This window comes from Cajanus cajan, chromosome 10 (assembly GCF_000230855.2).
Source record: "Cajanus cajan strain Asha chromosome 10, NIPB_CcT2T_4, whole genome shotgun sequence".
NCBI classification, from domain to species: Eukaryota; Viridiplantae; Streptophyta; class Magnoliopsida; order Fabales; family Fabaceae; genus Cajanus; species Cajanus cajan.
In genome coordinates this window covers 49,287,155-49,305,505 of record NC_138526.1, presented here as the reverse complement: position 1 = coordinate 49,305,505, position 18,351 = coordinate 49,287,155, and the positions used below count along the sequence as shown (strand labels likewise).

General features: G+C 26.4%; 2 protein-coding genes across 3 annotated transcripts; both read right to left on the bottom strand.

The window, feature by feature from the left end:
- Positions 1-327: 327 nt before the first annotated feature.
- On the bottom strand, positions 328-4,129 carry LOC109806711 (S-adenosyl-L-methionine-dependent methyltransferases superfamily protein). 2 transcript variants are annotated; one of them, XM_020369196.3, is made up of 8 exons: positions 3,929-4,129; positions 3,648-3,808; positions 3,519-3,566; positions 2,836-2,902; positions 2,356-2,456; positions 2,086-2,130; positions 1,188-1,658; positions 328-827 (listed from the first exon to the last, which is right to left on the bottom strand). In XM_020369196.3, the coding sequence occupies exons 2-8, from the start codon at positions 3,780-3,782 to the stop codon at positions 654-656; spliced, it is 1,041 nt and encodes a 346-aa protein (XP_020224785.1). In that variant the 5' UTR covers positions 3,783-3,808; positions 3,929-4,129; the 3' UTR covers positions 328-653. The 2 variants fall into 2 exon arrangements, with proteins under 2 accessions (XP_020224785.1, XP_020224784.1); XM_020369195.3 differs by having other exon boundaries at positions 3,648-3,820; positions 3,929-4,128.
- A 2,008-nt stretch (positions 4,130-6,137) lies between these two features.
- Positions 6,138-10,653, bottom strand: LOC109806582 (uncharacterized). Its single transcript, XM_020369034.3, has 2 exons — positions 9,957-10,653; positions 6,138-8,719 (listed from the first exon to the last, which is right to left on the bottom strand). Exon 2 carries the CDS (start codon positions 8,700-8,702, stop codon positions 6,546-6,548), a length of 2,157 nt encoding a protein of 718 aa, XP_020224623.1. The 5' UTR covers positions 8,703-8,719; positions 9,957-10,653; the 3' UTR covers positions 6,138-6,545.
- Between the last annotated feature and the right edge of the window lie 7,698 nt (positions 10,654-18,351).

The following is an 18,351-nucleotide window of genomic DNA, read 5'->3' as shown; positions in this document are numbered from 1 at the left end:
CCACCCTAATCCAGCCAGGCCCGTACTTTATCATAAGCTCAAAAGTGTTAACTGAAAATGAAACCCGTGTTATAAGTATTAAATAATATAGTAGTATTAATTTCAATATAACGTTTGATTTACAATTCCAATATCTGAATTTTTTTCCAACCCAGACAAGTGTGCAAAAGAATTAAATGAAGTAAATCTTCAAATTAATCCTCGAGATTGAAGAATCAAACATTTTAATTGCTAACATTTTAAAATTCTCTATTAGTCTCTAACTTTACATGTTTTTTTTATTGCTTCATTTTCTACTATCTTTTTACAATTAAAAAAATATAAAAATAAAAACTAAAATGAATGTCACTTTGTAAAATTAAAGATCACAGTTTTAAAAATATCATGGACTAAAATGTTCAATCCAAGCAATCTAAAGGTTTAGTGTGAGAATTTACACAATTAAATTGAGGCAGCTTCACGTTGATGATGCACGTAAACTGATCATTCAAATTCAGACCTCTATTATTACTAAGCTACAAGAAAAATGGAGAAATATAGATTTAAAAAACAAAAGAATGCTTGTGATTCAGACTATAAAATATATGTATGGTGTCAATAGAATTTTTTATCGGATGTTTGCCAAGGTATCCATCTGATTTTTGAATTCCTGTTTACTTGTGAAAGAACTTCCAGATATCCCTGTCAGCCAAATCCTTTACTAAATGTGCTCCAAAAATGCCCTCCTCATCTACCATACTTCTCAGTTGTCGTAATCCATTATTGAAGCCAACATAGTGCCTCTTCGTAGGAGCTAGATATACCACCCCATATGGAGGCCTCAAGCACTGATATCAAAAGAAAAATACAAAAGAGCAATTAGAAGTTCTGCGTTTACAATTTGAAACTCAATAGTTCAGCTAAAAAAAGGAGAAACTTGTGCAATCATCAGGTCAGTGCAATAGTTACAATATGCATCGAACTTGATCATGCATCATTATAAAAATGCAACTAGAAACGGTTCCAATTTGTTGAGTCTGAGAGCACAGCAACAAGTGGAAGCACCATAGTCCACAAGACACAAATACAATTTCACCAAGTCGGCTATCAATAAATGAACAAATGGAATGTGGAAGACACAACAAAATAAGGAAAGCATATACAAGATTTTTCAGTTGGTATAAACAACCAAGTATAGGAAAACAAACCTTCTTAATAAGTGCATACAGCTTCTTCAAAGAGGTAACGGAGTATGGAATCTCTGTCATTAGAATAATATCATAGCCGCCCTCTCCTTGATCCACCTCACTACCTCTTTCCCATGCCCGACTTCCTGAAAGCTTCCTAGACCGTCTTGAGTAAGATTCGTGTCCAATGATGCTACCATCTTGGCTACTACATCCATCCATAAAATCTTCCTCAGAGAAGCTCAAACTCATTCCGTGAGTCGCTTCATATCCATCACTTTTCACAATAGACAACACAGAAGGCAATTCTTCCCAGTCCCCAGCATAAAAGTTAACTGATGGTGCCAGGGTCTGTCTTGAAGGAGTAAGAGGAGACTCTGGCTGTCGACTCTGCCTATCACGAGCTTGCTTGAGATTAGCAAGGACATTTGGTATAGTTGTGCATCTTACAGTTTCTGCATTCTGATCTTGAAAATGCACCACGGAAGCTCCCTGTGAAACACCGAATCAAGTAGAGGAAAAGCATGTTATTTCCAAAGAGGTGAGTTTATTTCTTCGAATGTGCAGATTAAAAGTTTACACGCTGCTCATTATTCTCCTAAAAACACCAAAAGTTTCTCATCTTGCTATTTACTTGATTACCTGTTTGCAATATTACCCAAAAATATTTTTGAGACTTTCTGGTTGTCACACCAGGAAGATATAGTAATTCAAGCATGCAAATAACAACAAACAACTGCCTAGACAATTTAAATTTCTGCCCATGTCATCAATTGTAAAATAGCTTGCTGAGTAGAGTTTTCTTTGCAAGGGAAAAACATGTAACTAAATATAGATATTCTTTCCAGCTTACACAGACTAGTGACAAATGAACCAGCAAAAAAAAAATGATACCCCAATCCTAAACTGTTCTGTATACCTTCAAGCATGCGAAAATCCCAGGAAGCCCATAGTTGCAACCGAGCTGCAAAATAGACAAAAGTAAAGAGATTTGTAAATCCTGAGTAATAAATAGCACAGACATGATTGATTAAATACAGATTAAGGGAGAAGAAAAGAAAGTAATCTTGTGAAGATATAGCTGACATTGTGAGCATTTGAAAAATGAGGGAAGGACAACACAGCACAAATAGAATTTAATACAGTCAAGTTATCGTAGCAAGCAATAAAATCTTCAAGGACAGCATACCTCAAGTACTCTTTTTCCTCTAAAGGTCAGTTGCCCATCACGAATCTCATGCTTAAGAACACTAACAAGATCAATGGAAATAGTCCAGGATTTCAGATAACCTACAAAGTCAGATGAGTAAATTTGAAAACATCAGTCCTTTGTATTGAAGAGAATTTAAATTACATGTGTAAAGCAAAGCATGATGAATGACATTTTCCTCAACAAGAATCATGTCATTATTTTTCTGACTAATAATGGATTTGAGGGTTTTTAAAATCTTTGAAGATAATACTACGCTAAGCTTAGGGATTTGTCATTTTCATTTCATGCCAAATAAGTTTTTGTTTCAAGTGTTATAACAAAATAACGTTATATGCCGAATTAATTTCTTAACTGTGTTAATTTTATGGAGTACTAAACTTAAAAGAAAGTGCTGATTTTCAAGAAAACATCAATCACATGTCCAATGCCTACAAATCTGAAAAATCAAGCACATACCGTCAGATTTCAAGGATATTGCCTCTGAACCATTGAATCCAATGATATCAGCAACACTAACTAAACCCTGTCAGAGTTTTAAGAGAGATCAGCACAACTATAAAACTGACAGATATACAAACATAAGCTCTAACTCTAACATTATGTCAAGTTTATTGAAGATAAGATTTATGAGAAAATTCTCAAAAAGATTAAATGAGACAGTGTTCAATAAAATGGAAAAACATTAAGTTCATATTAAAAATAAAAAACATCAAGAATCACAGAAATGTAGCCTTGAGGTCTTACTTCAGTATGATTTAGCAGGCATATTTTGTTATTGCATCATAATATTTATGAAATGAATGCCTTTCATACAATCATACATCAATGTCAAGAGATAAAACCTACATCCCATTGTATTGATATTTACAAGTTACAACCAAAAAAAAAAAAAAAAATACCAACCCAAAATTCTTCCACTATCATTGTTTCAACAATAACACTACTCTCCCGTAAGGAATTGCACGATTTAGGAGACAAGCCATCAGAATAAGACTGTGTTTTAATACTAGTCTTTGTACTAAAACAAACTCTTTATTTATAATAGAGAAGCTCGCAGAAGTGTTTTTAAGTCATCCAAACAGGCTTCATGTCATCCTTCAGAAAACAAATACCACAACATAAAGCACACTGAGATATACCTTAAATTGCTCTATATTCTCCCCAGCATCCCTGTCAGCGTGAGCTGCCTGTGAAACACGACAAATTTAAATCTGCGTTACACTTTTTAACCACAACCTTTTTGGGGGGATTTGAGTGATGAATTGTACCTTGGAAGGGAGAATCTCCACTGCTGGCGATGGAAGATGAATATCTTTGTCAGGAAGCGAGGATATGCTGAGAGTTCCACGATCATGAGGCACTAGGCCAGGTAAGCACTGTGCAAGTAATGCCGGTGCACGCATTGTAGCTGATATTTAGCAACAATCCCCTGCGATAATAACTGATAAAATAAATAAACTAAAATTAATACATACAAAATCAGAAACATCCGAATCCACAAGGAAGCGAGGAAGAAATTGAAAGTAATGATTAAAAGAAACGATGTTACCTGAGAGAAGATTCCGATTGAAATTGAAAGAGGAATGAATAGTAAGAGAAAGGAATTGAGGAGTTAGAGTTGGATTTGGTGAGAAATGAGAGAGGAAAAAGTTGAAAGCAGAGAAGGTTCGACGTCAGAGGCCTGCAACAGGCGCAATGCCCAAAATGCCCTCCCCGGGGTGGGGTCTCTTCAAGATCACACGCTTGTCTCTAGATTCCACCTTTTTTCCCCTTTTCTTCTTTTTCCTTTCCTAAGACCCCAATCAAAACGGACAACTTTCGATGCGCCCTTTAAATTAATCTCGATCGATCTATAAATCCGTATTAAAAAATTTAATTTATTTTAAAAAAATTTAAATTAAACTATTTTTAAAATTAATTTAATTATTCAATCTATTTTTATAAAATAAATCAGTTTAATTTAGTTTAATTTTTTTAAAAAAAATTAATTTATATACAAATGAAAAATAAATAATTATACACACTAAATTAATCCAATTTTAAAAAAATTAATTTATATTTTAAAAAAATCAAATCAAGCTATTTTATAAGAAATGAATCAATTAATTAATTTATTTTTATAAAATAGTTCGATTTGATACAATTTAAGTTTTTCAAAAAAATAAAACCCCTGATTAAGACATCAAAATATTACTCATATCTACTTCCTCTTCCTCTTTCTATACCCAATTTTCAATTTTGGTAAGATCTGTATAGGGATCTTTAGGTACACTAACCCCATCATAAATGTGATTATAAATATAAAGTTAGTTATCTGGTGTTCTGGAATAGGGTACGGCTAATAAGGGCTCAATAGTTTATGCCACTATATTTTATTATTGCACAAATGGACAAACCACCAAATGCATGGATCATACGCGCCTATGGATTATCTATCTTTTTAGAACAATGCAATTCTAGACCGTCAAAACAATATTCATAATTTTATACGATAAATTATGTGAATAATAAAATTATTTAATTAAAATCTTGTAAGTAAAATCTTACTATTGTAATTCTTGAATGATCAAAACATAATTAAGTTAAAACAAATTATTTTTTACAAAATCATGATAGACCACCTATATCGAATTCAATTTTTATTCAAAGTATATTTTACTTGACTGAAAGCTTAAATAGTTATTTACTATAAAAAAAATACTGTGAATACCATTTTCTCAAATTCGTATTGTACTAAAAAGAATATTTCTTTTAAAATATAATACCAGAAACTTTACTTTTTTCTTTCTTTCAAAACCTTTTTTTAAATTTAAACATGATCTTTAAATAGTCCAAAGTCAAAATATTTTTATCCAAATGTTTAGAAGATTACGATGGGTAGAAAAAAAAAAATTTGCGATGGATCAAAATTCAAAATAATTTAATTGATTCGGTATGTGAAAATTTTGAATAAAAAGAGAAAAAATATACCGACACATCTTATGATTTCTTCAAAATTTATCAAATATCTCTTTTTTTTTTTCCAAACAATAACTCTCTTAATTATTTGAAATATATTATTCACATTTTTAATTACTCAGAATTCAGGAATCATTTTTTTTTCAATTTCAATAACCCTTTTATAAGAGGTTTTTTTTTCTTCTTACAATAACTCTTTTAATTATTTGAAATATATTATTCACATCTTCAATTACTCAAGAAACATATTACACCATATACTCTTATAAGAGGTTATCGTAAAGTTAGAAAAAAGTCAAAGTAATATGTGAATTTTGAAAGAAACTAATGAATATCAATGTAATCTATCCGTAAAAAGTAAGAATTTGAATATTTTAGATAGATGAAAATTATTTTTGATTTAGAAAAAACAAAAATTACATAAAATTCATATTGAAGGACAAAAATGTAATATCTTCTTTTCCCTCATAATTTTTTTATAAAAAAAAAAAAAGTTTTTGTCGAGTTCTTATTCTTGTGTTTACATTTAGTGAGTTGAATTCATTCAATTATTGGAAGTTTCTTTTTTATTTGTTTTTGGGCACATGACATTTTGATAATGAGTTGACCCGAAAGATTGAAACATGCTCGTGGGGAGGCGAAGGAACGTTCATTTCCATTTTCAACCACCACATGGTCCACCTCCCTCATTTCTCTCCTTTTTTTTTTCATTCCTTTTCTACTTCTCAAATGTTACCCAAAAAAAAATACCAATAACATAATTATTAAAAAAAAAATGCTGCAAAATGTATTACTATTAATTGCAAAGATCATAATAGAACAATTACCAATCACTTAATTGACAGACTGTTCTATAGAAGTTAACAACAACTAAACAACTGTGATAGATATCAAACAAACAAAACGAAGAAACAGTTAAAATACATGAGCACAAACCAAAGGTTTAGCCAGTAACCAAACTATTTCTGCTGGAACACCATGTACACTGTTTTAAGCCAGTGACCTATTTGTACAACTATGCCTAATTACATATGTTATTCAATTAGGGAAGTACATATTTAATTAAGACATGTAGTAAGCATTAGATCATATAAAGGCAGTTAAAGAGAACCTAAGTGTACTCTATTGTCTATACTGATATAATCTAATAAGTTGCAGTCATACTTGCTCTTCAGTCTTCACTAGGTTACGAAGCTAGTGTGCTTAAATTATTGGAGATATTCATCCAGAAGAAAAACATCATTGTATTCAAAATCAAGCCCTTCATGTCCATCAAATTCCTTGAGCCCCACCAATGTCTCAATGGGAAGTTCCTGACCCAAAGCAAAATACTCCTTTCCCAAAAGGTCCGTATTGCTCAGCACTCCACTTTTCAGTGTAACTTTTTCATCTTCACACTCTAGAGGTACTACCTTGGCTGAACTTTTAGGACACGTGTTTAACCTTGATGTCATTGATCTAGAGTTGGATAGAAACCTTTTCCGAGGGGAGGTACAAAATGAACTCCATGGCTCCTCAGAATTCCATTTGTGTTTCCCTTCAAATGGCCAAAAAAGTGGTTCATCAGCACTGAACACTTCCATATCTGCAGCTTCTAATAGATGCTCCAATTCCGAGTTGCCATAGTGTGCTCCAGAGAATGAGGAGCTTGTAGAGATTGAAGGAGGAACCACAATACTCAAACTGGTAGAATCTGAGAGACGTTCAGAGTCTTCATCTTCAAGATTGAGTAAATGCATGAAACTTACTTTGTCCAAATCTGAGATCTCAGAAGAAGCATCATACTTGTAGCTAAGAGGAGTTGAAAGATTCTCAGATGAGCTTCCAAAAGACTTTGAATCTGAGAGCCACTTGGAGTCTTCATCTTCAAGACTTAGTAAAGAATGCACGTAACTTTCTTGATCAAAAGGTGAAATCTCAGATGAAGCATCACACTTGTAGCTAAGAGGAGTTGAAGGGTTCTCTGATGAGCATCCAAAAGACTTTGCATCTGAAAGCCACTCAGAGTCATCATCTTCAAGGTTGAGTAAATGCATGAAACTTACTTTGTCTAAATCTGAAATCTCTGAAGAAGCATCAAACTTGCAGTTAAGAGGAGTTGAAGGGTTCTTTGATGAGCATCCAAAAGACTTTGCATCTGAGAGCCACTCAGAGTCTTCATCTTCAAGATTGAGTAAAGAATGCATGTAACTTACATTATCTAAATCTGAAATCTCAGAAAAAGCATCAAATTTGTAGCTAGGAGGAGTTGAAGGGTTCTCAAGTGAACATCCAAAAGGTTTCGAATCTGAGAGCCATTCAGAGTCTTCATCTTCAAGATTGAGTAAAGAATGAATGTAACCTAATTTGTCCGCATCTGAAATCTCAGAAAAAGCATCAAACTTGTAGCTAAGAGGAGTTGAAGGATTCTCAAACGAACATCCAAAAGACTTTGAATCTGAGAGCCACTCAGAGTCTTCATCTTCAAGACTGAGTAAAGAATGCATGTAACTTGCTTTGTCAAAAGCTGAAATCTCAGAAGAAGCATCACACTTGGAGCTAAGAGGAGTTGAAGGATTCTCAGGTGAACATCCACAAGGCTTCGAATCTGAGAGCCACTCAGAGTCTTCATCTTCAAGATTCAGTAAAGAATGCAAGTAACTTGCTTGGTCCAAATCTAAAATCTCACAATAAGAATCACATTTGTAGCTGAGAGGAGTTGAAGGGCTCTCTGAAGAACATCCACAAGACTTCGTATCTGAGAACCACTCAGAGTCTTCATTTTCAAGACTAAGTAAAGAATGCAAGTTACATACTTTATCAAAATCTGAAATCTCACGGTAAGCATCACACTCGTAGCTAAAAGGAGTAGAAGGGTTCTCACGTGAACGCCCATAAGGCTTGAAATCTGAGAGCCACTCAGAGTCTTCATCAAGATTGAGTAAAGAATGCAAGTAACTTTGTTTGTCTAAATATAAAATCTCAAAGTAAGCATCACACTTGGTCCAGCTGTTATTGGATGAACCTCTATGAGAACACCTTAAACTCTCGTTACAGCTAAACGCATCATTTGCAACAGTTGCATCATTCTCTGTGCTTGTATTAGAGATAGTTCGGTCAGATGAATGAACTTTCTCACGTTTTTCTCTGCAACCGCCAAAAGCATTGACATTTTTGCTCAAGAGAAAGTAAGAGCTTGCCACCAAGAACAACCAAAAAACTAACAACACGTTAGCATAGAGATGAAATGTATCAACAGTACAAATTTTGTCTTCAACAAACAGTGAATGCCGTTTCCTGTTGCAGTCTAATGAATTACAAAAGTGACCTGTCATTGTATGTTCATGTGCCATGTAGCAGCCAGCCATAATTCCTGTCAAACTCATTCCGGTAGCTATCCTCACTAGAAATCAATGACACACTGTTACATTGGTTTAACCAAAGAAAAATAGGGATAATTGACAATTTGTTCGAGAGAAAAAGGACAATAGAAAAGAACAGAAACAAAAATGAAGATATCGCTCTCAAAATTCAAAACAGCACAGATCTCCAACAGTATAATTAGTGCTTGTTTGAACTCATATTTCATCGTCTAAATTCACATTGTCAGAATACCAACTAACAAGATTTTAGATAAAAATTTACATATTTGATTCTACTGTGATCATAAAATTGAATTTGAGTTGAAACAATTTTTAATAATATTGAATCAAAAAAATATATATTGGCTTTTACTAATAGTTGTTTTTAGAACAAAAACATCTAAACATAAATTACTTTCTCTTCAAAATCAATTTTATCGAAAATAAATTTTGCAAACTCTCGCTTAAACACACAAACTCACTTACGAGGAACATGTTTATATACATTTTATAGGGTATGAAAACCAGATATCATAGTATCAAACTTACACAAACAAAAAAAAAATCACAAAACATATTATAGTACCCCAAAATATAAACAAGAGTTACAGATTATACCGATCAAGCGCAGTCATTGGTGGTATAGCATGTCAACTATGTCTTTTATTTTTAATATTTAAAAGAGGAACACACGAAAAGAAAACGTCAATTATGTTAGGAAATGTATGATACATTGGATTATTAGGTCACAATTAGATAAGCGTAATCGATTCAACAGAATAATATGTAAAGGGCAATGAAAATTGAAAATTCCAGTTTTTTAAATACCCAATTTTCATTTTTTTTATCGTATATTATCACCTATTATATCTACTTTCTCTTGCAAAACTCCAAATGTCGATTCACAAATTCCAAACTACAATTGAAAAAGTAACAATAACAATAGATTAAAGAGTGTTGATTAAGCGTTTAAAAAATTAGAGTGCTCAAATATCATCGATCAAAATCCGTAAATTAATCGATTGATATTTCCCTATGGACTATGAACTATAGAGCACAATCTAAGTGAGGAACAAAAATACATCATGTAAGACTTACAAAATACTTAGCTATTCATCGATAAAATCTTAACAAATGATAATTGCAAATGCAAAAATCGAAAATGAAAGGGAAAGCAACCTAGATTCATACACGTTAAAAAAATAGTGAATGGGGGCAGGCACATAATGTTGATGAAAAAGAAAGAACATGAAAAAAAATAAAAATAAAAAACGTTACCTTGTATTATGTTGTAACACACTCGTGATGTGCAAGAGATTTGAGAGATAAACAGAGAAAAAAAAGAGATTAGAGGGAATAATGAATTACAAGAGGGAGGAAATAACGCCACTAAAATGGCATAAAATAAGAGACAGTGATAATGTAGTGATAATTGGATATTAATATGGATTCAATCATAAGTAATGTAATGTGAAACTAAACAAACATAAACACAAACACGGTACTGAATACACACGTTGTGGTAGGTGCTTCGCGCGTTAACGCTAGCTTTTTCGCGCTTTGGATTGGAACGACCAATATTAGGAAAAAAAATTGTCTCCCATATACATCTTTGTGAGTGAATAAAGTACTATAAACCTTTATACCATCCAAAAATTCCAACTTTATTTTTGGTATAATTTTTTATTTTATTATAATTTTTAAAAAGTTAAATTACCTCGTTTGATCAATTTTACCATTTTAGGTTCTATAATTAAAAATATCCTATTTTAAGTTTTGTATATACTTTTTTTTTTATTTTTTTATGTTACAATTCTTTTTTAGTTTCTATAGTTTAAAATAGATATTTCTAACTTTTATACTTATTTTTTCAATCATTTTTAGTTTTTATAGTTAAATATAGACTTTTTAGTCCATTTATTTGCATTTTTTTAATTTATTTAGTCATTGTCATTATTTTTTGTAATATTATTTGTTTTGTATTGATGTGTAGGAGTCTTTAATTTTGTCAAAAGTTAAAAGGGTGTCTCAATAATAGACATCGTAACAAGAGGTACAGAGTTGAAAGACTTAATTCAAAAGAATTTTAGTAAAATAAATTTAACATCAAACACCAATTCATCGTCACCTCAACATAAAGACAATGTTACAAACAAAATTAATGACGGAGACTAAAAAAACTTAAAAAGTGTAAGTAGGTAGACTAAAAAAATGTATATTAAACTATAGAGAGAAAGAAAAATATAAAAATTAAAAAATATCTATTTTAAGTTGTAAAATTAAAGGGTCAAGTAAGTAAAATTATAGAAATTTTAATTTTTATAATTTTGTAAACTTAACTTTTTAGTTTCTATATAATAAAAAAAAAAAAGTAGACAAATTAAAAGAGAACTAAAATAGTATGTATAGGAATTAAAATAGAATGTTTCTATATATAAGAATTAGAGGGTAAAATTGATGGAACTAAAGGTAATTAAACTTTTTTAAAATATTTATTATTAAAGTATGATTAATTTATCATATATATTACTTTGTGATTAAATGATAATATAAAATAATTGTGTATGTCTTATTTTTTGTTTTAGTTACATTTAACGATATTATCAAAATAAATTTTCTTATACTTTTCATGGTACAGATAAAATTGCATTGCATGTTATTAAATATATTTTAAGATATCAGTAATAGCTCACATAAATGGTAATGGTTTCTATTCCATAATTAAGATGTTTAAAGTTTGATTTAGGTATGAAATTAACTATCTTAAAAAGAGAATGTGCACTCATAATCTTTAATAAAAATTAATCATAATTTTCAGCCACGAATACTTTGTACCAATATATCATAAATAAATTTCTTTAAATATAATTTTGTCTTATTTTAATTCTTATACATTTTTTTTATCATTTTTAGATCTTGTTATTTTTTTAAATTTATTTTTTACTCCATTAATTCTAGTTATTTTTTTTTCTTTTAAAAACTCTAGTTATTTTAGTTATAACAATCGATAGAATAAAATTATCAAGTAAGATAATTAAGATACTAAATAATATGTTAAATTAAGATAACTATATTATTTTTAGGTACTTAATTTTATTAAGTAATACTTTTTTATATAAATAAGGTAATAACCTATTATTTGTTTTTATATATTTTTATTTTAATATAACTTTTTACATAATTTTTTAATACATAATGAACTATTGTTTTTGTCCCTTTAATATTGTTCTTAATCTTCAGTTTATTAATCTTCTTTTAATATTGTATTTTTTAAAAATATTATAATTTTCTGTAAAAAGTATATTACAATTTATTAATTGTTTTTATCGTACTTTTAACTATAAAAACTAAAAAAAAAATCAAGAATCAACACCAAAAAAAAAAACTAAAAAAAATTCAAGAATCTAATACTGAAAAAACTTACCACGATTAAAACCATACTTAAGCCCAAAAAAATTACATTCTGAACGACGTGCACTAGGCTTTTTCCTTCTTTTTCGTCCAGTTGGTACTTGGTAAATAAATAAGAGAATAATTTTAATAAATTTGTTAGTAGAACAATTTTTAGACTGTTAAATAATTAAAAATAATTTTAGATATAATTTTAAAGTGACGATAATTAAAATTAATTAACTTATCATAGTCATAATGTATGATTAGATGAAAGTGTAAAAAAATTACATCGTCAGAATATATTAATTAATTTTTAATTAATGGTTTTAAAATTCATTTAATATTGAGATAAAGGCATTTACCATGTAATTTATTGCCATTTAATCCCCAAGACCAACAGAAGTAAATTGCAGTAATTTGTACTTTATTTTATTTTATTTTGTGTTTTGGCAAATAAGATATGAACAGGATATAAAAATAGATGTAAAGAGAAAGGTTAAATTATATTTATTTTTTTTATCTTTTATCATAGTTGTGAGATTTATTTTGATTTTTTATATTTTAAAATATTTATTTTAATTCTTCAATCTTTATGTTAGGAATAATATGATTATTTTAAAATAATAATAATTTTTAGTTTTATGATATAATTTTGAATAATTTTTAACTGATTCAAAAGGTTAAATTTTAATAATAAATTCAACTATATAAAAAAATTATAATATTTAATTAACATTTAAATCTACAAAAGTTATAAATATAATAAAAGTTATATGAAAATATGTCTCATAAACAAATAAAAAATAATATAAATTTATAATTTTTAAAATTTTAATTATATTCTAGAGTTATATTTATACAATTTTTATCATGTCTATAATATTTTTATTTAAATTTGTTATAATTAAAAGTTTTTATATAAGTGAATCTAATGAAATGAATTTTAAGTCTTAAATTAATAAAAAAAAATATCTAAAATATATTTTAAAATAAAAAAAAATCATTATTTAAAAAAATTAAATTAGTCTAAATTTAAAAGATAAAAAAAATATAACAAATAAAATAAAGAATAAAAATATTATTTAAACGTAAAAAAATATAATAAAAATACGGCAAGTTGTTTCTACTATATTATAAATAATTGTGTTAAATTTATCTTATGTATGTGGTCAATTACATATATGCAATAGTATTAGAATGAGGAAATAATATTCTATCAACGCACATACTCTAGTTTAATAATATAATTTTGTGTCTGTGTCACGCCAATGCATATAAGTTTTTGGCACTCAGTAATGATAGATTTAAAAAAATTTAATAGTGGAGATGATACATATTAGAGATATTCGTGTATGGTTTGATATGGTTTTCATCTTAAAAGTTATTTAAATTAAATAAGAAAATTAAATGTGATTTGATTTAATTTAATTTGAATGAATTATAAAAATTAAATTAAATTAAATTAATATTTTATAGTTTGATTTGGTTAAGTTTTATGTTTTTTAAATTTTGTCACTTAAAAAATAATAATATTATATTAATTATTTAAGATTGTACGTTAAAAATAAAATTAAAAATATATAAATATTAAAATATTTTAGTCATTTAATATACTTAAAAATAATTTTTATCATATTATTTTAGAAAAATTATTTTCTAATATTATTATATTAAATATTTTTTTATCATAACACACATATATATATATATATTTATTTATTTATTTATTGTCACTTAATATTTTTTTTGAATGTTATAAATAATTCAATATTTTTTATTCTAACATTCAATTTAATAATTTACAATTTTATAAAATACAAATGTTATAAATAATTTAATATTTTTATTCTAAAATTTAATTTAGTAATTTATAATTTTATAAAACATTTTTTTATGTTATATATCAATTTTGTATACATATACTATGCATTTGAAAAAATATATATTTACAAATAAGTACGATTTGATTCAATATCTATCAATTTTATATTCCAATCCGAAAATTGAACCAAAAAGTGCGATTTTAAATTTTAAAATCGAACAAATCACAAATTTTGTGATTTTTTTATCATTTTTCAATTTTTTGAATCGATTTGCAAATTTTAGTTTAGATTGGTTCAGTTTCGAACACCCTTAATACTTATTTATAAATTTCTAATATTAATCATATAACTTCACAATTTTTTGGAATATAGATAGATATACATCAAATTACTTTGTGAGATTTTATTTTTTAATAATAATGATTTTCTCATTTTATTTTCAGCACTTTCAAAAATCACCTTTTTTTATGTTAGTAGCTAAATAAGCATTTAAACATTTATATCCAAATCAAAATTTTGACATTTTTTTAAAAAAAAAATAGTATAATATGAGTTTGGATTGGTCATCACTTCTAAATCTCTTTATTTACTTAAATTAACTATAATTACCTAATTAGTACTCCCTCCATCTCGTAATAAATATGATCTTTGTCGATCATCACTCCTAATTTTTTTTATTGACTTAAATTAACTATAATTAACTCTCTCCATCTCATAATAAGTATGACATTAGGTTGTTTTACATAGGATAAGAATTAAAAAAAATTGTAATTAATTTTTTCCTGAACAATACAATATTCATTTTCTAAAGAATAGTATGAAGGGTTTAATTAAAAAATAATAATTAATACTAAATTGAAAATTTAATATAACACTTATTTTGAGATTTTTTTTTTTAAACACGATACTTATTATTATGAGATAGAAAGTGTATTATACATACTATAAAAATAAAAATAAAAATAAAAAATAAAAAATAAAAAAAAACTTCAAAAATTTAATATAATAACTTTGACATTTTTACGAAATAAAAATATAGAAAAGAGTAAAATCACATAATAAGTGTAAACATATTATTATAAATTTATAATATATATATATATATATATATATATATATATAAACTAAATATAAAAAAAATTAGTGGGGCAAAATTCCCCTTTATAATTCATGTAAACCCGTCTCTAATTATCAGTTTTGTAACACCGTGTAAACAATGTTTATGAATAAAAAAAATTTGTGTAAATATAAAAATATAATAGACATCGAGAATATTTAGTTCAAGTGATTGAACATGATAAATAAATATAACAAACCTCTTTAAAGCTTGTGTTCCATTTTCATAGATAATAAAAAGTGAAATTGACTCAAACACAAACATAAACATATTTTATTAGCATATTTAATATATAATTTTATCTTTTAAATTTATAGATAGATTTTAATCTCTAAACTAATTATATTAAAAAAATTCAAAAAAATAATTAACTTCTTAAATAAATATCAATAACTAGTTCTTAGCTTTACATAACTTACCATATAAAAAATACCAACATACTTTTTTTTATTCACACAAATATCAAATGCTAACATAAATTTTTTTTTTCTATTGATATTATTCTTCGGACACAACCCCATTCGAGACACTGTCATATATTAAATGTCACAATATTTTCTATCGAAACAAATATTGATTTTAATTTTTTTAATGATTTTTTTATTTCTTTTATCTTTCTATAACTAACTTTTTCTTTATTATTATGTGATCATTTATAATTACTTGTGTATTTATCAAAAGATTGAGTTGTTATTTTAAGTCTTATTTACAACTATTAATGATGTTATATCAGTATATGATGTTTATAAAAAAAAATTATAAAATCTTAAAATGAATATTATTTATCTATTTTAAAATGTGCAAAAGATAATTACATTAAAAGCAAAAGATAATTACTTTAGATTTTAGAGAGATAAAAAAATATTTTACAGAACCAAATGTAATATTTACATATTTTAAAGAAAAAAAATAAACAAATTAAAATCCTTATATAGATCAAAATCAAACTCATTCATTTTATACTGCCTAAAGAAATATTTAAACTTAACTATTTAATATTGTTTTTGATTCATGTGAATCAAATAATGATCCTAAAAGGAGTTTACAATATTCATACATTTTTGCAATCAACTTAATGAGACCCTTTATCTTAATATTTTCAATGTAATATTTATATAAATAAATGATATTATTATTCCTCAAAAACAAACTTCAATGATATTATTAAATATAGTATATTTTTCAAATTTATTGCATATATTTGTTAATGGTATGACTTTTCATTTGGACATGTAAATAAACAAATATTTTCCTTATATAATGTTAATTAATTATTTTATATACTATATAATTAAATTTAATGATATTATTAAATGTAATGTATTAATTAAATTTAATGAATGCATTATGTAGTTTTTAAATTTAATAAATATGGTATGCATTTATTGAATTTAATAATTATAAATATTTATTAAATTTATGACTTTATTTTAATTAATACATTAAAAATATTAAAAGAATAATTATTAAAATTATATATATATATATACATATATATATATGTGTGTGTGTATATATATATACACATAAATTGGTTAATATATAAAATATTTTATCTAATTATTTTTAATTATACCTTTATTTAATAATACTTTCTCAATCAACTATTTACTTAATTAACTTAGTGGTTGGAAGGAAGGGATTTGAATAGTTAGAAGCATGGAAACCTAGGTTCAATCTTTATTGCGACCATCTTTATTATCTTTTTTATCTTTACAAAAAAAATTAATTATTTACTTGCTTATTTTAATTAAAATGAGATAATGACATATTAAATAAATATAATAATATAAATTTATATTTATTAAATATTTCTTAATTCATTTAGGCATACATAAAAAAATAGAATTATTATAGTTGAACTAGCGGAATGGGTTAAATGTTATTATAAAATTATATATTTCATTAATTGGTAAGAGAAATAAAAATTATGTAAATGAAAGATAAAGTTATTTTTGGTATTTTATCAAAAATTTAGAAAATAATTTAAATTATAAATGATATGATATGTAATGTTAAAATTAGACTTCATCAAACCTCACTCTTATGTATTTAAAGCACTCAAATATTCTTTAACATTTAATGTTAATATGAATACACTAGTTACTCAAACCTTAATTCTTTACGAGAAAGAACATAAATTTTCTTACTAAACATCAAACCCTTGAATATTCAATAAACAAATTTGCATTTTAAGGTTTTTACATAGAGATTAAGAATAACAAATGGGTCACTTTTTTAACATCATTCTCTCAATAAATTTATTACTTTAATAGTGTCAATTGAATAATTAATGAATGAAAAAATTAAGAAAACTTATGCCTTTATTTTATATAATAAGTGTGAAAAAATAAGTTTCAAAATAAGTGTTATGTTAGCTTTTCAATGCAACATTAGTTACTTATGCTTTTTTATTTATTTACACTCATAATAATATTATATACAAAGTATGTTTTGTGTTACATCATTTCTAGCAAATAAAATTAATTATAAAATTATTATTTTCTTTCATATATTTATTAATTTTTTTTTGTCTTTATAAAATAACAAAATACAACACATATTATATTGAAGAGAGAGAACATCAATTATTTTGGAACAATTTTTAAATGCTAAAATTACAATTATTTTGAGATGAAGAAATCAGTTCACAAGAGGAGAGAGAGATTTTCTTAACAAATTTACCTTTATACTTTCATAATTTTAAATTCAAACATAATAAAAATATTTTAAATATTATACTTAAAAATATCTTAAAACTTGTTTTTCTCTCTTCCAAATCTCCCTAATATCAAAAGAAAACTAAAACAAATTGAGCAGAGAAGTTTATAAAAAGTCTTTTCTCTCTTCCGAAATACTATGTTTACGTAATGTTTCTGGAAAGATTTCTCAGGTAACAAATTAGTTGCGTCGATAAATGTTTTGCCTCATTATTCACTAAAATCAAAGTGAGTCAGCCGCTATAAAGATGATAAAGTGATACTTTCAAATCCATATTCAAAACTCAGAAAATACAAATTCTAAATTTATAAAGTGATTAATATCATAACATTTAAAATGTCGATTTCTCAAATAATATATATAGTTTTAAGTTCGAATATTAATATGACCATCGTAATTTCTACTGTCAAAATAATTTAACTTGACTTTTTTTTTAATTATTAGAACGACGGCAATAAAAAATTCAACCAAGTTATCATATAACTACACTACACCTGTTCCCAACTACGAAATCAATCTGATTGATTTGATCTTGAATAACATTTGTTTTTAAAAAAATAGAAATAAATGTTCTCTTGCCGTTGATCAGAATATCCAAGAAACTCACATAATTTCTTCG

What these genes read in the sequence shown, in the direction of transcription:
- LOC109806711 (XM_020369196.3), bottom strand. Translation starts at nt 3,782, where the DNA reads ATGCGTGCACCGGCATTACTTGCACAGTGCTTACCTGGCCTAGTGCCT. An exon ending in TGGAGATTCTCCCTTCCAAG is followed by an intron (nt 3,567 to 3,647) that starts GTACAATTCATC and finishes CGTGTTTCACAG; the next exon opens with GCAGCTCACGCTGACAGGGA. An exon ending in AGAATATAGAGCAATTTAAG is followed by an intron (nt 2,903 to 3,518) that starts GTATATCTCAGT and finishes AAACTCTGACAG; the next exon opens with GGTTTAGTTAGTGTTGCTGA.
- LOC109806582 (XM_020369034.3), bottom strand. Translation starts at nt 8,702, where the DNA reads ATGAGTTTGACAGGAATTATGGCTGGCTGCTACATGGCACATGAACAT.